At 40.5% G+C, this 16605-nt stretch overlaps 1 protein-coding gene and 1 long non-coding RNA gene across 4 annotated transcripts in view; one reads left to right on the top strand and one right to left on the bottom strand.

The window, feature by feature from the left end:
- The window catches only part of LOC123606443, a 62672-nt gene extending 60651 nt beyond the window's left edge, over positions 1–2021 (top strand). The window contains exon 3 of the long non-coding RNA XR_006716288.1: positions 1773–2021. This is a non-coding gene — a long non-coding RNA (uncharacterized LOC123606443). The remainder of the gene's footprint in view (positions 1–1772) is intronic.
- The window catches only part of COL1A2 (collagen type I alpha 2 chain), a 59726-nt gene that overhangs the window by 26974 nt on the left and 16147 nt on the right, over positions 1–16605 (bottom strand). For all 3 annotated transcript variants that reach the window (XM_045494801.1, XM_045494800.1, XM_045494803.1), the window contains 26 exons: positions 15682–15735; positions 15118–15216; positions 14688–14741; positions 14169–14222; positions 13963–14016; positions 13638–13691; positions 12617–12661; positions 11361–11459; positions 9858–9965; positions 9153–9206; positions 8141–8194; positions 7392–7445; positions 7241–7294; positions 7037–7144; positions 6624–6677; positions 5452–5505; positions 4312–4473; positions 3497–3604; positions 2716–2823; positions 2227–2280; positions 2032–2139; positions 1834–1887; positions 1345–1452; positions 832–885; positions 602–709; positions 12–270 (listed from right to left, as the gene is read on the bottom strand). In XM_045494801.1, coding sequence (XP_045350757.1) covers positions 12–270; positions 602–709; positions 832–885; positions 1345–1452; positions 1834–1887; positions 2032–2139; positions 2227–2280; positions 2716–2823; positions 3497–3604; positions 4312–4473; positions 5452–5505; positions 6624–6677; positions 7037–7144; positions 7241–7294; positions 7392–7445; positions 8141–8194; positions 9153–9206; positions 9858–9965; positions 11361–11459; positions 12617–12661; positions 13638–13691; positions 13963–14016; positions 14169–14222; positions 14688–14741; positions 15118–15216; positions 15682–15735 — 2176 coding nt within the window. The remainder of the gene's footprint in view (positions 1–11; positions 271–601; positions 710–831; positions 886–1344; positions 1453–1833; positions 1888–2031; positions 2140–2226; positions 2281–2715; positions 2824–3496; positions 3605–4311; positions 4474–5451; positions 5506–6623; positions 6678–7036; positions 7145–7240; positions 7295–7391; positions 7446–8140; positions 8195–9152; positions 9207–9857; positions 9966–11360; positions 11460–12616; positions 12662–13637; positions 13692–13962; positions 14017–14168; positions 14223–14687; positions 14742–15117; positions 15217–15681; positions 15736–16605) is intronic.

Below are 16605 nucleotides of genomic sequence, written 5' to 3'. Positions count from 1 at the left end.
TCTTGACCTACCACTGCTCCACTCGGGGTGGCTAAGTCTCAAGTCACGGCATGTGCGAGCTGGGTTCTTCCTAGAGCCTTCAGGAGTAAGAAGGGTCTCAATCTGGTTGTTGAGAGATTTCAGAGTAGCATCGACTTCATAATCCTTGGGTCTGAGAGAAGGTGGTGAGCGAGGCTGGTCAGCCCTGTAGAAGTCCCCGTCGTAACCAAAATCATAACCACCACCACTTGGGCCAGGAGGTCCAGGAGGGCCAGGGGGACCAGGGGGGCCCTGCAAAGGTGAACGTGAGAAAAAGGAGGTTTTGTATTTAGTCACAGTGAGAGACATCAGTGACAGCAGATTTTCAGTTGAGCATCACACACAAGCATGTTCTAATAAGTAAAAAAAGAACTAAGTCCATGTAAATAAACAACTTGATCTCAGACATACTTGCAGGGATGGGCCTAAACAACGTATCACATACAGATAATTTTTACACATTTTAGAACATATGGCAGTGGGGGACAACTTTAATGTGTTGTCGTAACCATCTTGGTTTAGTCTGAAGAAGATATTCCTTAGGTCTGTGATGCTCTATATTATTTCCCAAAACGATACTTACAGCAGGACCTTGGCTACCCTGAGAGCCACGAACGCCAGCAGGTCCGACTGAACCAGGATGTCCAGTGCGACCGTCTTTGCCCATAGGGCCAGAAGGACCAGCAGGGCCCTAGGGAAGAAGGACGCTGGGTCTGAGTGAGTCAGTAAAAACCCCACAAGGAAGCAGAGGCCTGGGCTCAGTGCCTGACACAAACTCCATTTCAGAGATAAATGTCTCTTAGATTGACTTACCCTAGGACCAGCAGGACCCACAGAGCCAGGAGCACCTTGATCGCCATGTTGGCCCTTTAAAGAGAGAACAGGAAAATCACACTTTCAGAACACGTGTCGACAAATAGGTTTTTTTTAAATTGAATGGAAAACTTTAGTTTCAATGGACTCTGGATTGAGAAAATTGAAAATGTAAAATGGGGCTCTTTTCTCCCATTATGTCTATTATATTCAATTATATTTTTTTCTACAAGCTATTTCAGCAGTGCAATATTAGTCATTCCTCTAATTATATTTATTTTAAGTGGGGTTGAAGGACATTGTTGCCAAGAGATTTTAATATATGTATATTTCAATTTCCCTTAACCCTCACCTTTTTGTGTTGGGATGAAATGGCATTAATCTCTGCGAGATGGAGTGAGCCAGAGAATGGGAAATGAATATGATGTAGGACATTTTAGAACAACGGCAGTGAAAATTTGAGGAAGATCTTTTAAGATCTGTATACATGCATGATGTCCACATTTTACTTACAGCAAGACCAGGAAGACCTTGCAGTCCATTGTGTCCCTTTAAGCCAGGAAGACCTCTAGGCCCCTTGTCACCAGGCTCTCCTTTATCACCTCGAATACCTTGTGGGCCCTGTATAGAAAAAAGAAGGGCGGATAGGACATTTACTTCTTTAGAAAATGAGACTCCCGTGCCCACAAATATTGCTTAATCTGTTTACAAAGCAACTCAGGATGTGCAAAGGTTTAAAAGCCATGGGGGTGTTATCTATTCCCTTAATCTGCTTTAGTTGAGCTTCCTGTGAAGTGGCTAGATTTTTGTGATTATTTAAAACAAGCAGAAGGGATTTGAAATAGAAGAGACTTAGAAGCTATTTGTAGCAATTCTCAACATGGACTACATTTTTAAAAAAATATGAAGTCTAGCCTGTATATTATTTATTTTCTTCACAGACAGTCTGGACTGAGGCTCCTTAAATGTTAATTTGTAAAGAAATCATCACCATGTACATACAGTAGGACCTCTTGGACCAACAGCACCAACGGGACCAACAACACCAGCAGGACCCTGTGAGTTGAAAAAGAAAAACGTAACTGATCAGCCAAGCCCAAAACTCTCCTCCCCAAGCCCCCATAGTTCCCAAGTGTGGGGAGGTCACAAGGGAAGCCTACAAAGATGGCAGCACAAAGGGACTGGTATTTACAAACTTACAGGTTCACCACGGTTTCCATGTTTTCCAGTGGGACCCACGGGGCCATGAGGACCAGGTGCGCCCACAGCGCCAACTGGACCAATGTTGCCAGGGTAACCGCGTTCTCCCTACCAAAGGCAAAGTGGAGTTTAGCATCAAACTGTCCTGTGTTTTAGTCACTTTTCAATTGGAGAAAGACAGAGAGGTATACTGACCTTGTGTCCAGGTTGACCGTCGCGGCCTGGGGGACCATCATTCCCAGGGTTGCCCTGTGAAGACACCACACCAATGAAGGCACTTAGTGAGGCTCTTTAACCCACCAGCCCCTATAGTTCAGCTCCTCTGTCTTCATCACTCCCAGTGCTCACTAGTGAACCCACTTTCAGACTGTTAAAAGACAGGAGCAAGAACTTGCCAACCTAGTTTCTTTTAGAGGTGTTTTGGATATTTTGGCCAACTTTGAAGCATGCTCTTCAAAGACCCATCCATTCCCCAGTCCAAGTAATTTTTCGTATTTTCAATACCAGGAGTGGTCAGTACATGTTGATTTAATGGAGAAACAGACCATCTTTTTCCAAAACTTGGAACAAGAGGAACTCAGCTCAGGATATGTTGTTGCACATAATGAAACACAGCTAGGTTTTCTAGCTATGTTTATGTAGTTAGTATGTAGTCTAGTACGACAAACCAAGCGTCATACTCACATCGCGACCAGCTTCACCAGGAGCACCATTGACTCCAGGTGCACCCACAGCACCAGAGGGACCACGAGCCCCAGGTGGACCAGCGATGCCGAGGGGTCCAGGTTCACCCTAGAGGCAGAGAACACAAAACAACATTCTTCTTATTGGATTGAGAGCAAACCTCACCCTTCCTAAACAACCCCGGCGAGGAGATTCCAGTTTGCAAGGAGAAGGTACAGTGAGACTGAATCGGTCACAAAATGGTAAGAAGTGTCATCAGTGTTATCCTTGCCCTCATTCTACACACTCAGATGGTCAGCTTTTTGGAATTTTGGAATGCTGTTCTGTACAGGTGAGCCTAGTTACATCCGATATCCCAAATGAAATGAATTCATAAAGTTGAGAGAGTTTATGGAGGTGAGCTGAGCCCTAGCTGCTGTCATGTATAGGATTTAATGGAATGATTCAGAACTTCCAGAGCTTCATTCTTCCAACAGGATAAATGATGCCAGCATTTCACACTGCAGAGGAGTAAATGCAATTAGAGCTTATATAGTTCTTAAGCATGTAAAAAGAACAAAAATCATTCTGCATAATATTAAGCTGTATCTTTATAGCGTGTGTCTAAGTAAGGTGGTATTAAAGCTTCTTAGATAAGTGACATGTGATCTGTATAAAGAAAATGCCATGAATAAAAAATCTTAAGTGGAGTTATTCAGTGATCAATCTGTCACATCTGAAGTGGCAGCTTTTAAAATCTTTTATTATGTTAATGAGAATAAGAATGGTGTCAAACACTTACCACAGATCCAGAAACACCTGGTAGACCACGTTCACCTCTAGAGCCTGGGAGACCCAGAATACCAGGAGCACCAAGAAGACCTTGAGGACCAGGGGTTCCAGGGGGTCCCTGAACAAGAGGAAAAATACCATTACTACTAAGCCCCTCAGTGACAATACGGGTTGGCTTGAGGATTGTGAGAATGCGCTATCCTCAGTTTAGAAAAAAGCTAGTGACCTTCCATTAGTAGGATGTATCCTTGGATATCTTTTCTCTAGTGATGAGTTTCATGTTGGCAAGTATATTTCTTTGTACCCAGTTCCTCCCTGACACCAATGGAATGACATTAAAGAATATGTGGTTGTGATTAATGAAGCCATCTGGGGTAGTGAAATAGAGTTTTTATGGAATCTATGCCAAGATGCAAATTTTGACCTCGGCCTCTAACTGAACCAGGTCTAAGAAAGACACATTTCAGAGTAACAATGATGCTGAACAATGCATGTTTAAGGAATTGGTAGTTTGCTGAGATTTCATAAATTTACAATAGGATGACCATGGCAATGGGATTCTGTTCAGTTCCCAGTACCAGTAAGGTGCCATTTTGATAAAAGAGTGAGTTCCCTCATTTATTGTCATCCCCATCTCATGCCTTCTGAGCAACTGCTGAAGCTATGACACCTCAGTATCTGTTGGACAGATTTCCTGGCTCAAATTGAGCTCTACTTGAAAGCCTGCAACACTCATCAACAAATATATGCCACTTGAAGATCTGTGTAAGGCTTTATTTTAATTCAACACAAGGTATTAAGAAAGAGAAGCTTGAAATCACTTACAGCAGTTCCAGGCTCTCCAGAGGGACCCTTCTCACCAGCAAAGCCAGGGGGACCAGATGCACCTGTTTCCCCTGTTCGGCCAACTGGACCTTGGTCACCCCGAGGCCCACGAAGTCCTTCTTTACCAGCAGCACCAGGGGGACCAGGAGGGCCAGTGATACCCTGTGAGCAAATGGCAAGGTTATTTATCCTCAGTTAATCACCACAGACCTAGGAGAGAGCAGCTGAGGTTCCAGATATTAAGATGCAAACAGTGTGAAGCAACAGGATGATACCCTGACCATTTGGGGGACATGTTTAGGGTTTGTAATAATCTTTCTTATGGAGAGAAGCAGCTCCCATCCTTTCTCTGAAGGTTCTGGCAAAATGAATAACTGAAGCAGAGGCTATGGCAAATGTCGGCGAGGAAAAGCAATGCTGTGCTACCAGGATCCTGGCATATTGGAATCAGAACTATGTAGAGTTAGAAGAGTTAGTCGTCAATGAATGGGACTTTGGGTTTTGGAGGACTCTGCTCACTTCTTTTTGAAGAAAGACAATACTGGAATTTTGTTCATAATTGAGGAATCACATATGCTCTCAACTAGGTTTAATTAAATGCCTACAGGGAATGAAGATTTTTCTGTTATGAACCTGTAAAAGGATTCCAAGAAATCAACATCTTTGTGATTTTTTTCCCTGAAACCTTAACCGGAAGACTTAATCCTTGGTAATTAATTAAATTCTCTTGAGTCCTGACAGGAGAGTCTGAATCAGAATTAAATTAGAGGCCAAACCACCTTTAAATTCTGGAACAATTATACCTTAACAACGGAGGCAGAATGTTGGCCATAAAGGGTAATTAGATATAGAAATATCTGATATGTGACTAAAACTATTCTGTTTTTTTTTTTTTTATTTTTAACGAAGAGACCATGCCCCTAAAAAGGGACTTGTGTTCACATGAATAAAAGCCTCTTAAGCCGATATTATAAAATATAATTTGTGATGATTTTGCCTTAATGGTTCAGGAAAACCGATTTCAGACCAGGAAAGTAATAGCAAAATATTAGTAGCGTGTTTCTAGAGAGTTTCTTACCAATTTCCTATTAGAGGCAAGGCTGTTTGGCTAAATGACACATTTTGAAGTGATTTACTTACAGAGGGTCCAGGAGGACCAGTCCGTCCAGCAGCACCAGGGAAACCAGTAGCACCCTAAGAACGAAGCACATTAAAATTCCACAATCAATGGCAGCTCTAGGGATGTAAGATGGAAACTTCTCCTCTGATAATTCCTCAATACACATGACCACAGATAGACCAAGGAGTAGGTGGTGGCAACCTCATATAGGGTATTATTTAACAAGAACCCCCCAAAAAATTTAAAAAAAAAGAAAAAAGGGGGTGCCTGGGTGGCTCAGTCGGTTAAGCGTCCGACTTCAGCTCAGGTCATGATCTCGCGGTCCGTGAGTTTGAGCCCCGCGTCAGGCTCTGGGCTGATGGCTCAGAGCCTGGAGCCTGCTTCCGATTCTGTGTCTCCCTCTCTCTCTGCCCCTCCCCCGTTCATGCTCTGTCTCTCTCTGTCTCAAAAATAAATAAAAACGGTAAAAAAAAAAAAATTAAAAAAAACCCAAGAACCCCAAAGACCTTCCATCTCTACACAGCTTTCCGACCAGCGTGCCCCAATTGCAACATCCATATTTTGCATTAAGGCTCTGACGGTCCTTTTTGAAATGCTGGTATGTAACCTGATGGTTTTAAGAACAAGAAGACACCATGCCATTATTACACACTGATGTGCATACGTTAATAAATGTCTTAACCACTTGGCTGGGTGCAAAAGAAGTGGACACTGGATAAGTAATTTTGTTTACACAGGAAGGAATAACAAAAGACCATGAGTATTAATTGCTGTCCAGCAAGAGCAGGAAGGAGTCAGTGCAGTTCATTCCTTGGGAGGTCTGGGTCTTTAAGGAGTCTGCATAACAGCACTGGGTGCCAAGAGAAAGGGCATGGTCAAGCAGAAGAAGGGGGGCATCGACAAAAGGATAAAGAGAAATATTTTTACCCATTTCACAATTCTACAACCTGGCATTAACTTTGGTTATTGCCTCGGGTGAGGGGTAGCAACATACACTACACTGAGCTCCAGTTGGGATTAAGTTAATATCCCTTGGCCTGACTATCACTTCAACACCAGAATATCTTCAGATAAAGTTAACTTGAATTTCAAGAGTCTCCTTATTATAGTCCAAAATTAACCAAAAATCTCCAAAGTTTCAAGGTTTTCATAGATTCTAAAGAAAGAAATGTCCTCCATTATAAACACTCACAGGAGGGCCACCATCACCACGACTGCCAGCAGGACCAGGGGGACCATTTGGACCCTAAATGGAAATTGACAAAAAAAGATGGGGTCAAATCACAAAAGAGTTCTTATACATGTTGCTTTTTTCTTCACAGGTATCATTCCTGTATCTATTAGAAGCAAATCCCGAAATCAAAAATGATAATCTGTGTCATAAGATAAATGTCCTTTTTTCAGTGTTACCACCCTCATGGGGTTACCAAAGAAGTAAGATGAAACAATATTTATGAAATTTCTATAAATTATAGAGCAGTATGCAAATGCTAACTCTTACATTCCTGGTGTAGTTACAGTAGGCACTTGATTGATATAGGTTGAATGATAAGATTTCAAGGGTAACTACACAGGCTGTGTTGACCACCAATGAATTCAACTTACAGATGGGCCAGCAGATCCAACAGGGCCCGTGGGACCAACGGGGCCATTTTCACCCTTGGGCCCTTTGGTTCCTCTCTCTCCTTTAGCACCAGGTTGACCAGCAGCACCCTGTTAGAAAGGAATAGTTGGAGTTCAGGCATTCCAGCTCACTCTACTTGCCAGTTTGGGATGTTTTGGGGTTAACTGTCATTATGTGATACTCACAGCAGGACCAGCAAATCCGTTGGGGCCAGCGGGACCAACCTCACCACGTTCACCCTAGGTGGGAGAAGGGATTGAAGAATGTCGTAGCAGTATTAGATTCGTTCATGTCTAAAGGCTATGAGTGTCCAAAATGACCCAGGTTTCTACTTACAGGGCTACCACGAGGACCAGCAGGACCAGCGGGACCGGCAGGACCGGCTTCACCCTTTAATGGAACCAAAGATGAGCTCGTTAATGTGCTCAAAGAGGAGGTGGGGGGAGGGAACAGCGGTAGACAGTGGGCTCTTATCAGGGTTTGCAGTCACATCAGAAGAGAAAACTAATGCTCATCTCAGACAGTAAAATAAAATGGATTCTTACTGTGCTTACTGTTGTATTCATTTTGGGGGCTGAAGTGGTATTGGTCATACACTTGCAAAAACACTATAAATCAGTGCCCACAATACTAGGAGGAGGACATTTTAATTTTTAGATGGACACTGAGCTGATCTATTTGCTGCAATCTGTGCAATACAATAAATAAGGTCTATTTTAAGTAGACTGTTCGATGTGAAATGGGCACACTATGTATTTTATTGATTTTTTACAATTGAAGGCTTTGAGAAGGCTCAGTGCATTAGGATATTGTTAATGGGCAACAGGGAAAGTCTTTAAAACAAATGATAGGGATTAAAGTATAGATCAGATAGCTAGCACATCTATACGAAGGGAAAGAGAACTTTAAACACACAGCATTTGTTTCCTGCTGCCCCATCACAACAGATAGGTTTTTAAATAAGTAGGCTTTATACCAAGTCATAAAAATGAATTGCTGGGGCTCCCTGGGGCTGGGGCAGGCAGGAAATTTTAGATACTGCTGTTGGCTCAGAGAGTTGCAACTCCGTGAAAATGTGTGCTTACCCGGTCACCAGTGGCTCCAGCAGGACCAGGGGCACCTACAGCACCAGGAGCACCCTAATACCAAAAGGAAATGAGTCTTATTAATAACACCCCCAGTTTCAAAAGTGACCCTTGCCATTCCCCCTTGCTGTGCTTATACAGTGACTGAACACTCTGGATGGACATCGAGAAGGCTTTTGATGCATTTCAGTTCTAATTATCAAAACTATTAGAAGCGGCTCTCAGGAGGAAAGTACCCCAGTGATAAAGGTTATAGAAATGTGTCAGTCAAGGGCAGGTTAGGAATTGGAGAGATCTGAACTCTCTGCTCTTGTCAAATTCCCTAGAGAGCAGCAAATGAGTAGCCTTGTTTGAGACCACTAGGACTGTGTGACTCAGAGAAAGGACCATTATCAATGTGCCAGAGTGAGTTATCAGCTCTGAGGGAGGTGAGAAGAAGGACCGAGGTAGCTGATGGCCTGGAAGAACCATGTTGCCAATGCTCTGGTAGGGTTATTATACCTTTACGGGATTATCTTTGGCATCACCAGGGCAGTAACAGGTAATCATTGGGACTGCTCTTCAGGTGATAAATTCTTAGGACATACATTTGAATAAATGGGACCTTGTTAGAGGTTTTGGCTTTTTAAAATGTAAGAGTTATCGTTTTGTTTTGTTTTGTTTTTCTAAAGCCCTATAATAATTTGAACAGTCACTTGAAATTCTATTTAACCTAGAGCTTTTGGTTTATAGTTTGTACTTCGTATAGTTAACACTAAGGAAGTTAAGAAATTCAGGTTTTGATTTTCAAAGGGATAAGTTCTGTTGAATCTTTCTTTTGGGACGTGTAAAATGATATTAATATTCAGAGATCCAGGAAGGAAAGGAATACTCTTTCACTAAACCTGGATCCTTTTGTCAGTTCTATTTTGGAAAACTGCCGACCTCAAATCGAGTGAAATGTAAAAATAAAATAAAACAAAATACCAATCTAAGTACAAACAAACAAACAAACAAACAAAATTCTACTCACACGGGCACCATCTCTGCCTGGGTTACCAATTTCACCTCTGAGACCAGTTTCACCCTGAAAGTATAAAGCAAGAGTAGCTTTTCGTTTTCCAAACAAATTTTTGAAGCAAAATTAATCTGAAGTGTTTATACCTTCAGTCGCTTACATTTTTAGTAATGTCTTGATTCCCTACTATTCTATAGAATGTCGAATGAGGAAAAAAAATTAAGGAAAAAATAATTCAAGGCCCTCTCCAGATTATTGTTAAGTATTCTTTTCTAATTTCCATACACCCTCCTGAAGCATAATCAAGCAAGGTACAAATTCATGTGGACAGAATTATAAGGCAACATCACAATGGGCTTCAGTGTCTGATCACTCTTATGGCATAACTAATGCAGCAGCACGGTTGACAGCTGTTCAATATAGCTTCTTCCCATTAATTAGGGCAGGATGAGGCATTATTGTTAGTGGCATTAAAATGAGCCTCATGTATTACTCAACACCATCTGTTTGCGTGAAATTCCATGGTAGCAAGGAATTTTGCCAGATTAGTGAGTTTAGAAATGCGTAGGTGCTAGGTGGCAGAGGGAAATGCGTATTGATAGATATCAAAATGCTACCAGACCACCTACCAAGAATTGTAAAAAACTGGGCAACCCTGTGCAGCCTTCTCTGCTAGAGTTCATCAACAACATGTCTTAGGGTCCAACACTGAGAGGGTACCTTTTCTCCCTTGCCTCCAGGTATGCCGGCAGCACCCCTCTCTCCTGGGAGTCCACTGGGACCAGATGGACCAGCAGTGCCTGGAGCACCAAGCACACCAGGTTCACCCTTGAATCAAACACATGTGAAATCAATTATTTCAGTGGCAAAAGAAGAAAATGAAGACTCGAACTCTTGAAGGATTCCAATTTAAACATTTAATAGATAGCATTCTTGCCAGTTTAGAGACACAAAGGAGGGCTGTTGAAAGGAGGGAGAATCTAACAGAGGGAGATGCTATTAATGACACCGTGGCTAAAGAGCAGAGAAGTGGGAGTGGGTGGCTGTGATTTTTCTATAACCCGCTCCTAGTCCTCTTCAGGCAGGCGTGGAGAAGAAGAGGGCAGGACAATAGGATGCAGAGAGTGAAAAATGTTTGCCCACATTTTTCAAGGATAAGTCTCTTAGCCCACACAGGAAATAGGGAAAGAAACCTCATCAACTGGGGAGATGTTTACATTTTAATCTCCTTAAGAGCAGGAACTATAGCTTCCACTTTATATAAAAACCCTACAATTCCACATACTTAAAACCTATCGACTAACTTCTAAGATAAAAGTCTTTGGAAGTACTACCTCACCAAACCATATTTTCTTTCTTGTTTCCTCTCTCCCTCTTTCCTTTTTATTTTTTCCAATATCCTTCCACATACCAAAATAGCTTTTTGCAGCTAATCCTTACATTTTTTTCCCCTTAAAGGTAGAAATCAGGAGTAATATGAGTTGCCTTTCTTTATTGTGGTTCATCTGTTTTTCAGAAGTGTGTAATTCTATCTATTTTAAAATCTAAACCACAGATTCTGTTTTGAAATACAAGTTGCCAGGCTTATGTTTTGGGGATGAATATATTGGCCACTTAATTTTTACCTCTTCTGTTATTAAAATTTAGACTACCTTTTGAAATTTTACTCTCTGAAGTAGCATGGTAAGAAGGTGAAACTTTGTTCTCTAAAAATACTGTCCAAAATTATATGATGTTTCTAGATTAAAATCAAAGTATAGGGGTGCCTGAGTGGCTCAGTCGGGTAAGTGTCTGACTCTTGATTTCGGCTCAGGTCATGATCTCATGGTTCGTGAGATCAAGCCCCACGTCAGGCTCTGCACTGACAGCATGGAGCCTGCTTAGGATTCTCTCTCTCCAGTTTGCATGCGCACTCTCTCTCTCAAAATAAAAATAAACTAAAAAAAAAAAAAACAAAAAAAACCCCAAACAAACCAAAGTATAAACAGTTTGGTGAGACAAGAGTAAACCCATACTAATTCATTTATGTATGTACAACACTGGGATTTCCCTTCTTTTGGAATAATTCAGGTCCACTAGAATCAGACTGTCATTCACTGTGATGGAAATCAACACAGAATTGGAAATAAAAACCCTGAAAAACAATTCATTTATTATTGTGAATGATCTAGCTACTCTAGAATATAGTGGGCCCAAGCAGCAATATGGGACACAAAATTTTACCTTGTTTCCATCAGGCCCAGGGGGTCCAGAAGGACCTCGGCTTCCAATAGGACCAGAAGGACCAGCAGCACCACTTTCACCAGGGGGCCCACGCTCCCCCTGTTAAAAAAAAAGAAAAGAAAAAAGAAAAGAAAAGAAAAGAAAAGAAAAGACAGATATAAGTGTTGCACCGTTCAGCACTTTCAGAGATACGATTTTTCACATCAGAGTTCATAGATTTTTAGCTTTGAATCCTGGTCCATTAACAAATTATAGTTATTTTTCCTTAATTTCTCTGGTTGTAAAATGAACGAATGGGATGAGATAATCTCTAAAGTCTCATTCAGCTTTAGTGTTTTGTGGCTGTAACCCCGGAATGTTTTTCTTCTAGAGTACAACATTCAACCTTTGGAAGTCATTCTTTTCTTTTTTTTTTTTTTTTTGTAATAGGTCCACAGATAAAAACAGACATCAGTTATGCTTGGTATTCATTGGGAAAGACTGTGCCATTTTAAATGAAGAGCAATGCTAGGTGTAAATAAGATGAGATATTGTCATGTCTATGCTCCCTTTTTATAACCTTATGCAATAGTGATGTAACAATTATAATATTAACAGGATGTATATGTATATATGTGTGTGTGTGCATGTGTCTACCTAGCTTTCTAAATATCTGTCAATTGTATGTAAATATCACCATAACATGGTGGTATTCCATGGCCCAGAATATTTAACGTGTACACAGTCCACATTGCACCTGTTTCAAAGACCTTTTTTATAACTATGGTTTTATGATACTAAATTTGGTAACTGACCATATAATAGGATACTTGTGGGGCAAGTGATCATTCCAGTTTTTCCAATGACTACAGACAAACCAAATCTATTTATTTTTTTTAATAAGAGCAGACTCATGATTTCGGCATTAGAGTTTGAGCATCGACATGCATTGCAAAAATTGACTTCAAATCGTAGCAAGACATTACTTTTTCTTGTTTGTCATATATATCATACTTGTATATATAAGTTGCTGAATATAATACATATATTAGCTCATTTATGTTTCTTAGAACTGTGGTTTTTGGCTAAGAAATACGAATAATTAAATTTAAATTTTTGATTTAATTTACAAATCAAACATTCTCTACAGATTATGTTTAACTACAGAAGAGTCTCAGAACCTATTGCAAGGTCATCAATAGCTTTCAAAAGAAAGCACTACGTGTTTTACAAACACATCACCAGAAGTTTATGAAAGTTAATTAAATAACACTTACTCTTGGGCCAGCAGGACCAGGGAGACCAAATTCACCAGGGAGACCCTAGGCAAAACATGATAATAAATAAATCATGAAACGTACGTATGTTCTTGAAATCCACTTATGATTATATTTAGGTAATTTCAACATAGCGGCATAAAGCCACGAAGCTCTACCTCCCTGAGTGTACAAGTACAGGGCTATTAGGAATAAGAGAAATTTGTTGTATACGGACAGGTACAAAAAGTGAGAATTCCATTGATATCAAAGATACTTCTATGCTAGAAGCTGGTACCAACAAATTTAAGCTTTCCATTACGTAGTTTATTGCTTTTAAAAAAATGACAAAACAGACTATCTCATTTGATATGATAAATAATGATGAACAGTATCAGACATTGCTTATTTTTAGTTATATAACAGACTGCTTTCTTAATAGAAATGATCATATTCTGCACATTACCTAGTTAATTGTATACCCAAGTGTATCTCCTTTATTACTGACCAGCTGTCTCCTTAATGTGCCCCACTGTTGACAAAGGAGACCAGGCCACAGAATGTAACTGAATTGAGGCACATTCATCACAATTACCAGAGAAAATGACTCAGAATTCATGCCCTGATTGTGGCTAGCAGTGTCATGTCTGAATGCCAAGAAAAATATTAAACGCAATTTTTCAGGGTCTAGTTTGATGGAAAATCAGCGCATTTACTTTTTTGCTATGGGAAAGGAAATAATTTGCATGTTAACGTTACCATGAACAATACAAAAAGTAAGGCTATTAAATGGAATGTTCATTGGTACATTTTACTTCCATAATGCAGTGTTTCATTCAGTCTTTAAAACGAAGGATTCATTATTCCACCAAAATTAGTAAGTTGGTTTATTCTCTCCAAAGTACCCAGGTAGGCAGAACACTATCATTAACATGTGAAATAAGAAGGTTCTGTTTGCCTATTATAATCGCACTGCAGGAGGGCATTACAAGGGGGAAAAGGCCCAACTTCAGGTAAGTCTACTAGCACTTGTTTTACTCACCCTTTCTCCTGGTTTGCCAACTTCACCAGCTGTACCTGCAGGGCCAGGCAGACCCTAGGAAAAAACAAACAAGCCACAAATCTCAATCTTATGGCTACATTCACAGGATGCTAATAATTGGGTTTTTCTGGATACTGATAGCGACATGATCACCAACTATTGCGTGTTATTACAGCATTACACAAAAGTTTGCCTTGAAAAAGTGAATTTTCATTTAACTTTACAGTTCTGAAATCAGGTTCTGTGTGGTGGGGCGAGTGCTATGGTGATTTGTAGCTGGATAGTCTGACCAGAGGCAGTATTCTGTATGTTTTAATTGACTTACCTGGAAGCCTGGAGGACCAGCGGGACCCTGTTCACCTTTTCCACCTTGGACACCCTGAAAGTGATAGGCAAGATAGCATGAATAGAGGTGTATGCCACCACTGCTGTCTACCTATAGAACTCTTGGACTGGAAAAATGAGATGGTCATTTTGCAGGACTGGATTTGTTGTAGGGCAGCAAAGAACAAGAATGGAAGAAATACTCACTTGTGGTCCAGGGGGTCCCTGAGCACCATTGTTTCCATCAGGACCTGGAGCACCCTAGAAAGTTTCACAGACAGGCTCAGAATTACCAGTGAGAGAGTTTAAGAAGCCTCAAAGCCTCACACATTACTTCTTCAAAGCTTATCATCTTAGAATGACTCATTGTGGGTCCCCTGCCCAAGTACTAACTTTTGAAATGGCTTGTGGGAAGTCCATGGATGGAGGGCAATTTATGAAGGCCAGAGAATGCTACTAGCATATGCATAGCTCTTTAACCATAAAATAAATAAAAATCAAATGCATCCATAAATATTTTTGACCTACTATACATTCTGATTCATTACAGCTCACTGCTTTGTAAGTGCAGTTAAAAAAAAAAAAAGACATTTTTTGATAGTAAAAGGATCCTTGGGGATGCCATTTTGAAAAGAAAATGCCAGAATTATATCAGGTGGCCTCAAAGGCTGTGTGTTTTCTAAGCGGGTCCTATGTGGGCAGCTACAGGCAGAAGTTGGCACCTACCCGAGCACCGGCAAGACCAGCATGACCTTTATCACCATTTTTGCCTGGATCACCCTATAAGAAACATGAAAAAAGTACACATTTAATGTCAAATTAACCATGAAAATTTTGAAATGTTAATTTCTTGCTTGATTGTTTTCTAAGGTTCCTAGTCTTTGAATTCTGTTCCATTTTCTTGCAAGTCCAAGTACAATAAGGTCCACCTGTGTTTGCAGAAGCATAGACTCAGGAGATAGGTTTCCATCAGGTGTGCAGTGACATATTGGAGATCAATTATTAATGTGGTAAGTGGCTTGCTGTTTTCTTGTGTTGAAAGGGACCTCCCCCTGGCACCCTTGAGGTAGAGTGGACTGAGGGCAGGAGAGAAAATAGAGTTTTGGTGAAATGTGGCAAAGAAGTGCCGAGGGAGAAGAGAGTGTGGCGTTCTTACAGTGGGGCCTTTGGGGCCAGGGAATCCGATGTTGCCAGGCTCTCCTCTTGCTCCAGCTGGGCCAATTGGTCCAGGCCGGCCATCAATGCCAGGGAGGCCCTGAAAGCAGAGTTTATTTAAAGTTCATTCGGCATCAACAGGGCCTCACAACCTCAAACTTGTGATGCTGCCATGGGATGCAACAGAATCATTTTCTGAATGCAAACAGCTTCCTGGTATAAAGTGTCAATAAATTATGAATCTATTTTCCTTTTCTAAATAGGATGTCAGTACACACACGGCCAAGTCAATCTCATGTGTACACAATTCCTCCTTTCCCCTCCCTTCCCGTACCCCTGTCACCCTCTTCAATTTTCCCTGCCATGCTTTTCTCTTTCCTTCTCTCCTTTCAGTCCTGCGTTCATTTGGACTCCATAATTACAATCTATTACTTTGCATTCCCAGATGATGTATGTGGCTGATATTTATTTTCTGTGTGTTCATGTATAAAGAAGCCACAGAATAGACTTGATAAGGGTGCAATAAGTGTCCTTGAAAATATAATGGAAAATGAGCAGTTCTTACCATGGGACCTTCTTTGCCAGCTGGGCCAACATTTCCAGGGGCACCAGGAAAACCCTATAAAATAAATGAGGATGCTTTCATGTTGGCACTTTAACGCACATACTCAAGGTTCCAATTCATTAAAATCTCACAAAAGCATTTTCCCCCTGACTTCTTGTTTGTTGCCTAGGGTAAATCACTGGGAGGTATGGAAGGAGCTCTGAAATCTTTCTTCTTTCTATCTTTTATGCCTTTCCTTTTATTGGATTTTAGTGCAAGTGATTCATTTACAGATATCTCAAGAAAGTGTTAAGCACCATACTATAGGGGCAAAATGTATCATGTTATTTACCTCATAACAGAAAAACAAATACTTTTAGTCAGCAATTTTCAAAGTGGATTTTTTATTGCTATATTTGGTGTCTTTATTACTTGTTTATCGTACAATTACAGATGATATTCATCCATAAGAGATAATGGAGGCAAAAAAATCACTCTATTGCTATGGATTAGAGTGTCTACGAATCTAAAGGTCATTTCTCTGTGGCTAGTGTGATGCTGAATACATTACAGCATTTTGTGATTGCTGGAAAAATGATTTCACTTATGAATCTAATACACTGATAATGTATAGTCCTAATACGTTTCATGAACACCTTATATAAAACTCACAAATTGAGATACAAGATTCATGCTGATAGGAGAACCAACCTAATTTGGATATATTAAAATCAATCTATTTTTCCAAAACCTCCTGGCCATTGTATCAAGCAGTAAATAAGAAATTTACGAACTAACCAAATTCGTAAAAGTATCTCTGGGTGTTGATAAAGTTACGTTAAAAAGGCAACCATCAGCAAATCTACTAGCAGATTTACGTTTGATGATTTTTTTATTGTCGTCTTCTGATATTAATCATCCCTTTAAAAAAGGAAACGGTGCCAG

Source organism: Leopardus geoffroyi, chromosome A2 (genome assembly GCF_018350155.1).
Source record: "Leopardus geoffroyi isolate Oge1 chromosome A2, O.geoffroyi_Oge1_pat1.0, whole genome shotgun sequence".
In the NCBI taxonomy this organism is placed as follows: domain Eukaryota; kingdom Metazoa; phylum Chordata; class Mammalia; order Carnivora; family Felidae; genus Leopardus; species Leopardus geoffroyi.
The sequence above is the reverse complement of the archived record's forward strand: the minus strand, read 5'-3'. Positions and strand labels throughout refer to the sequence as shown.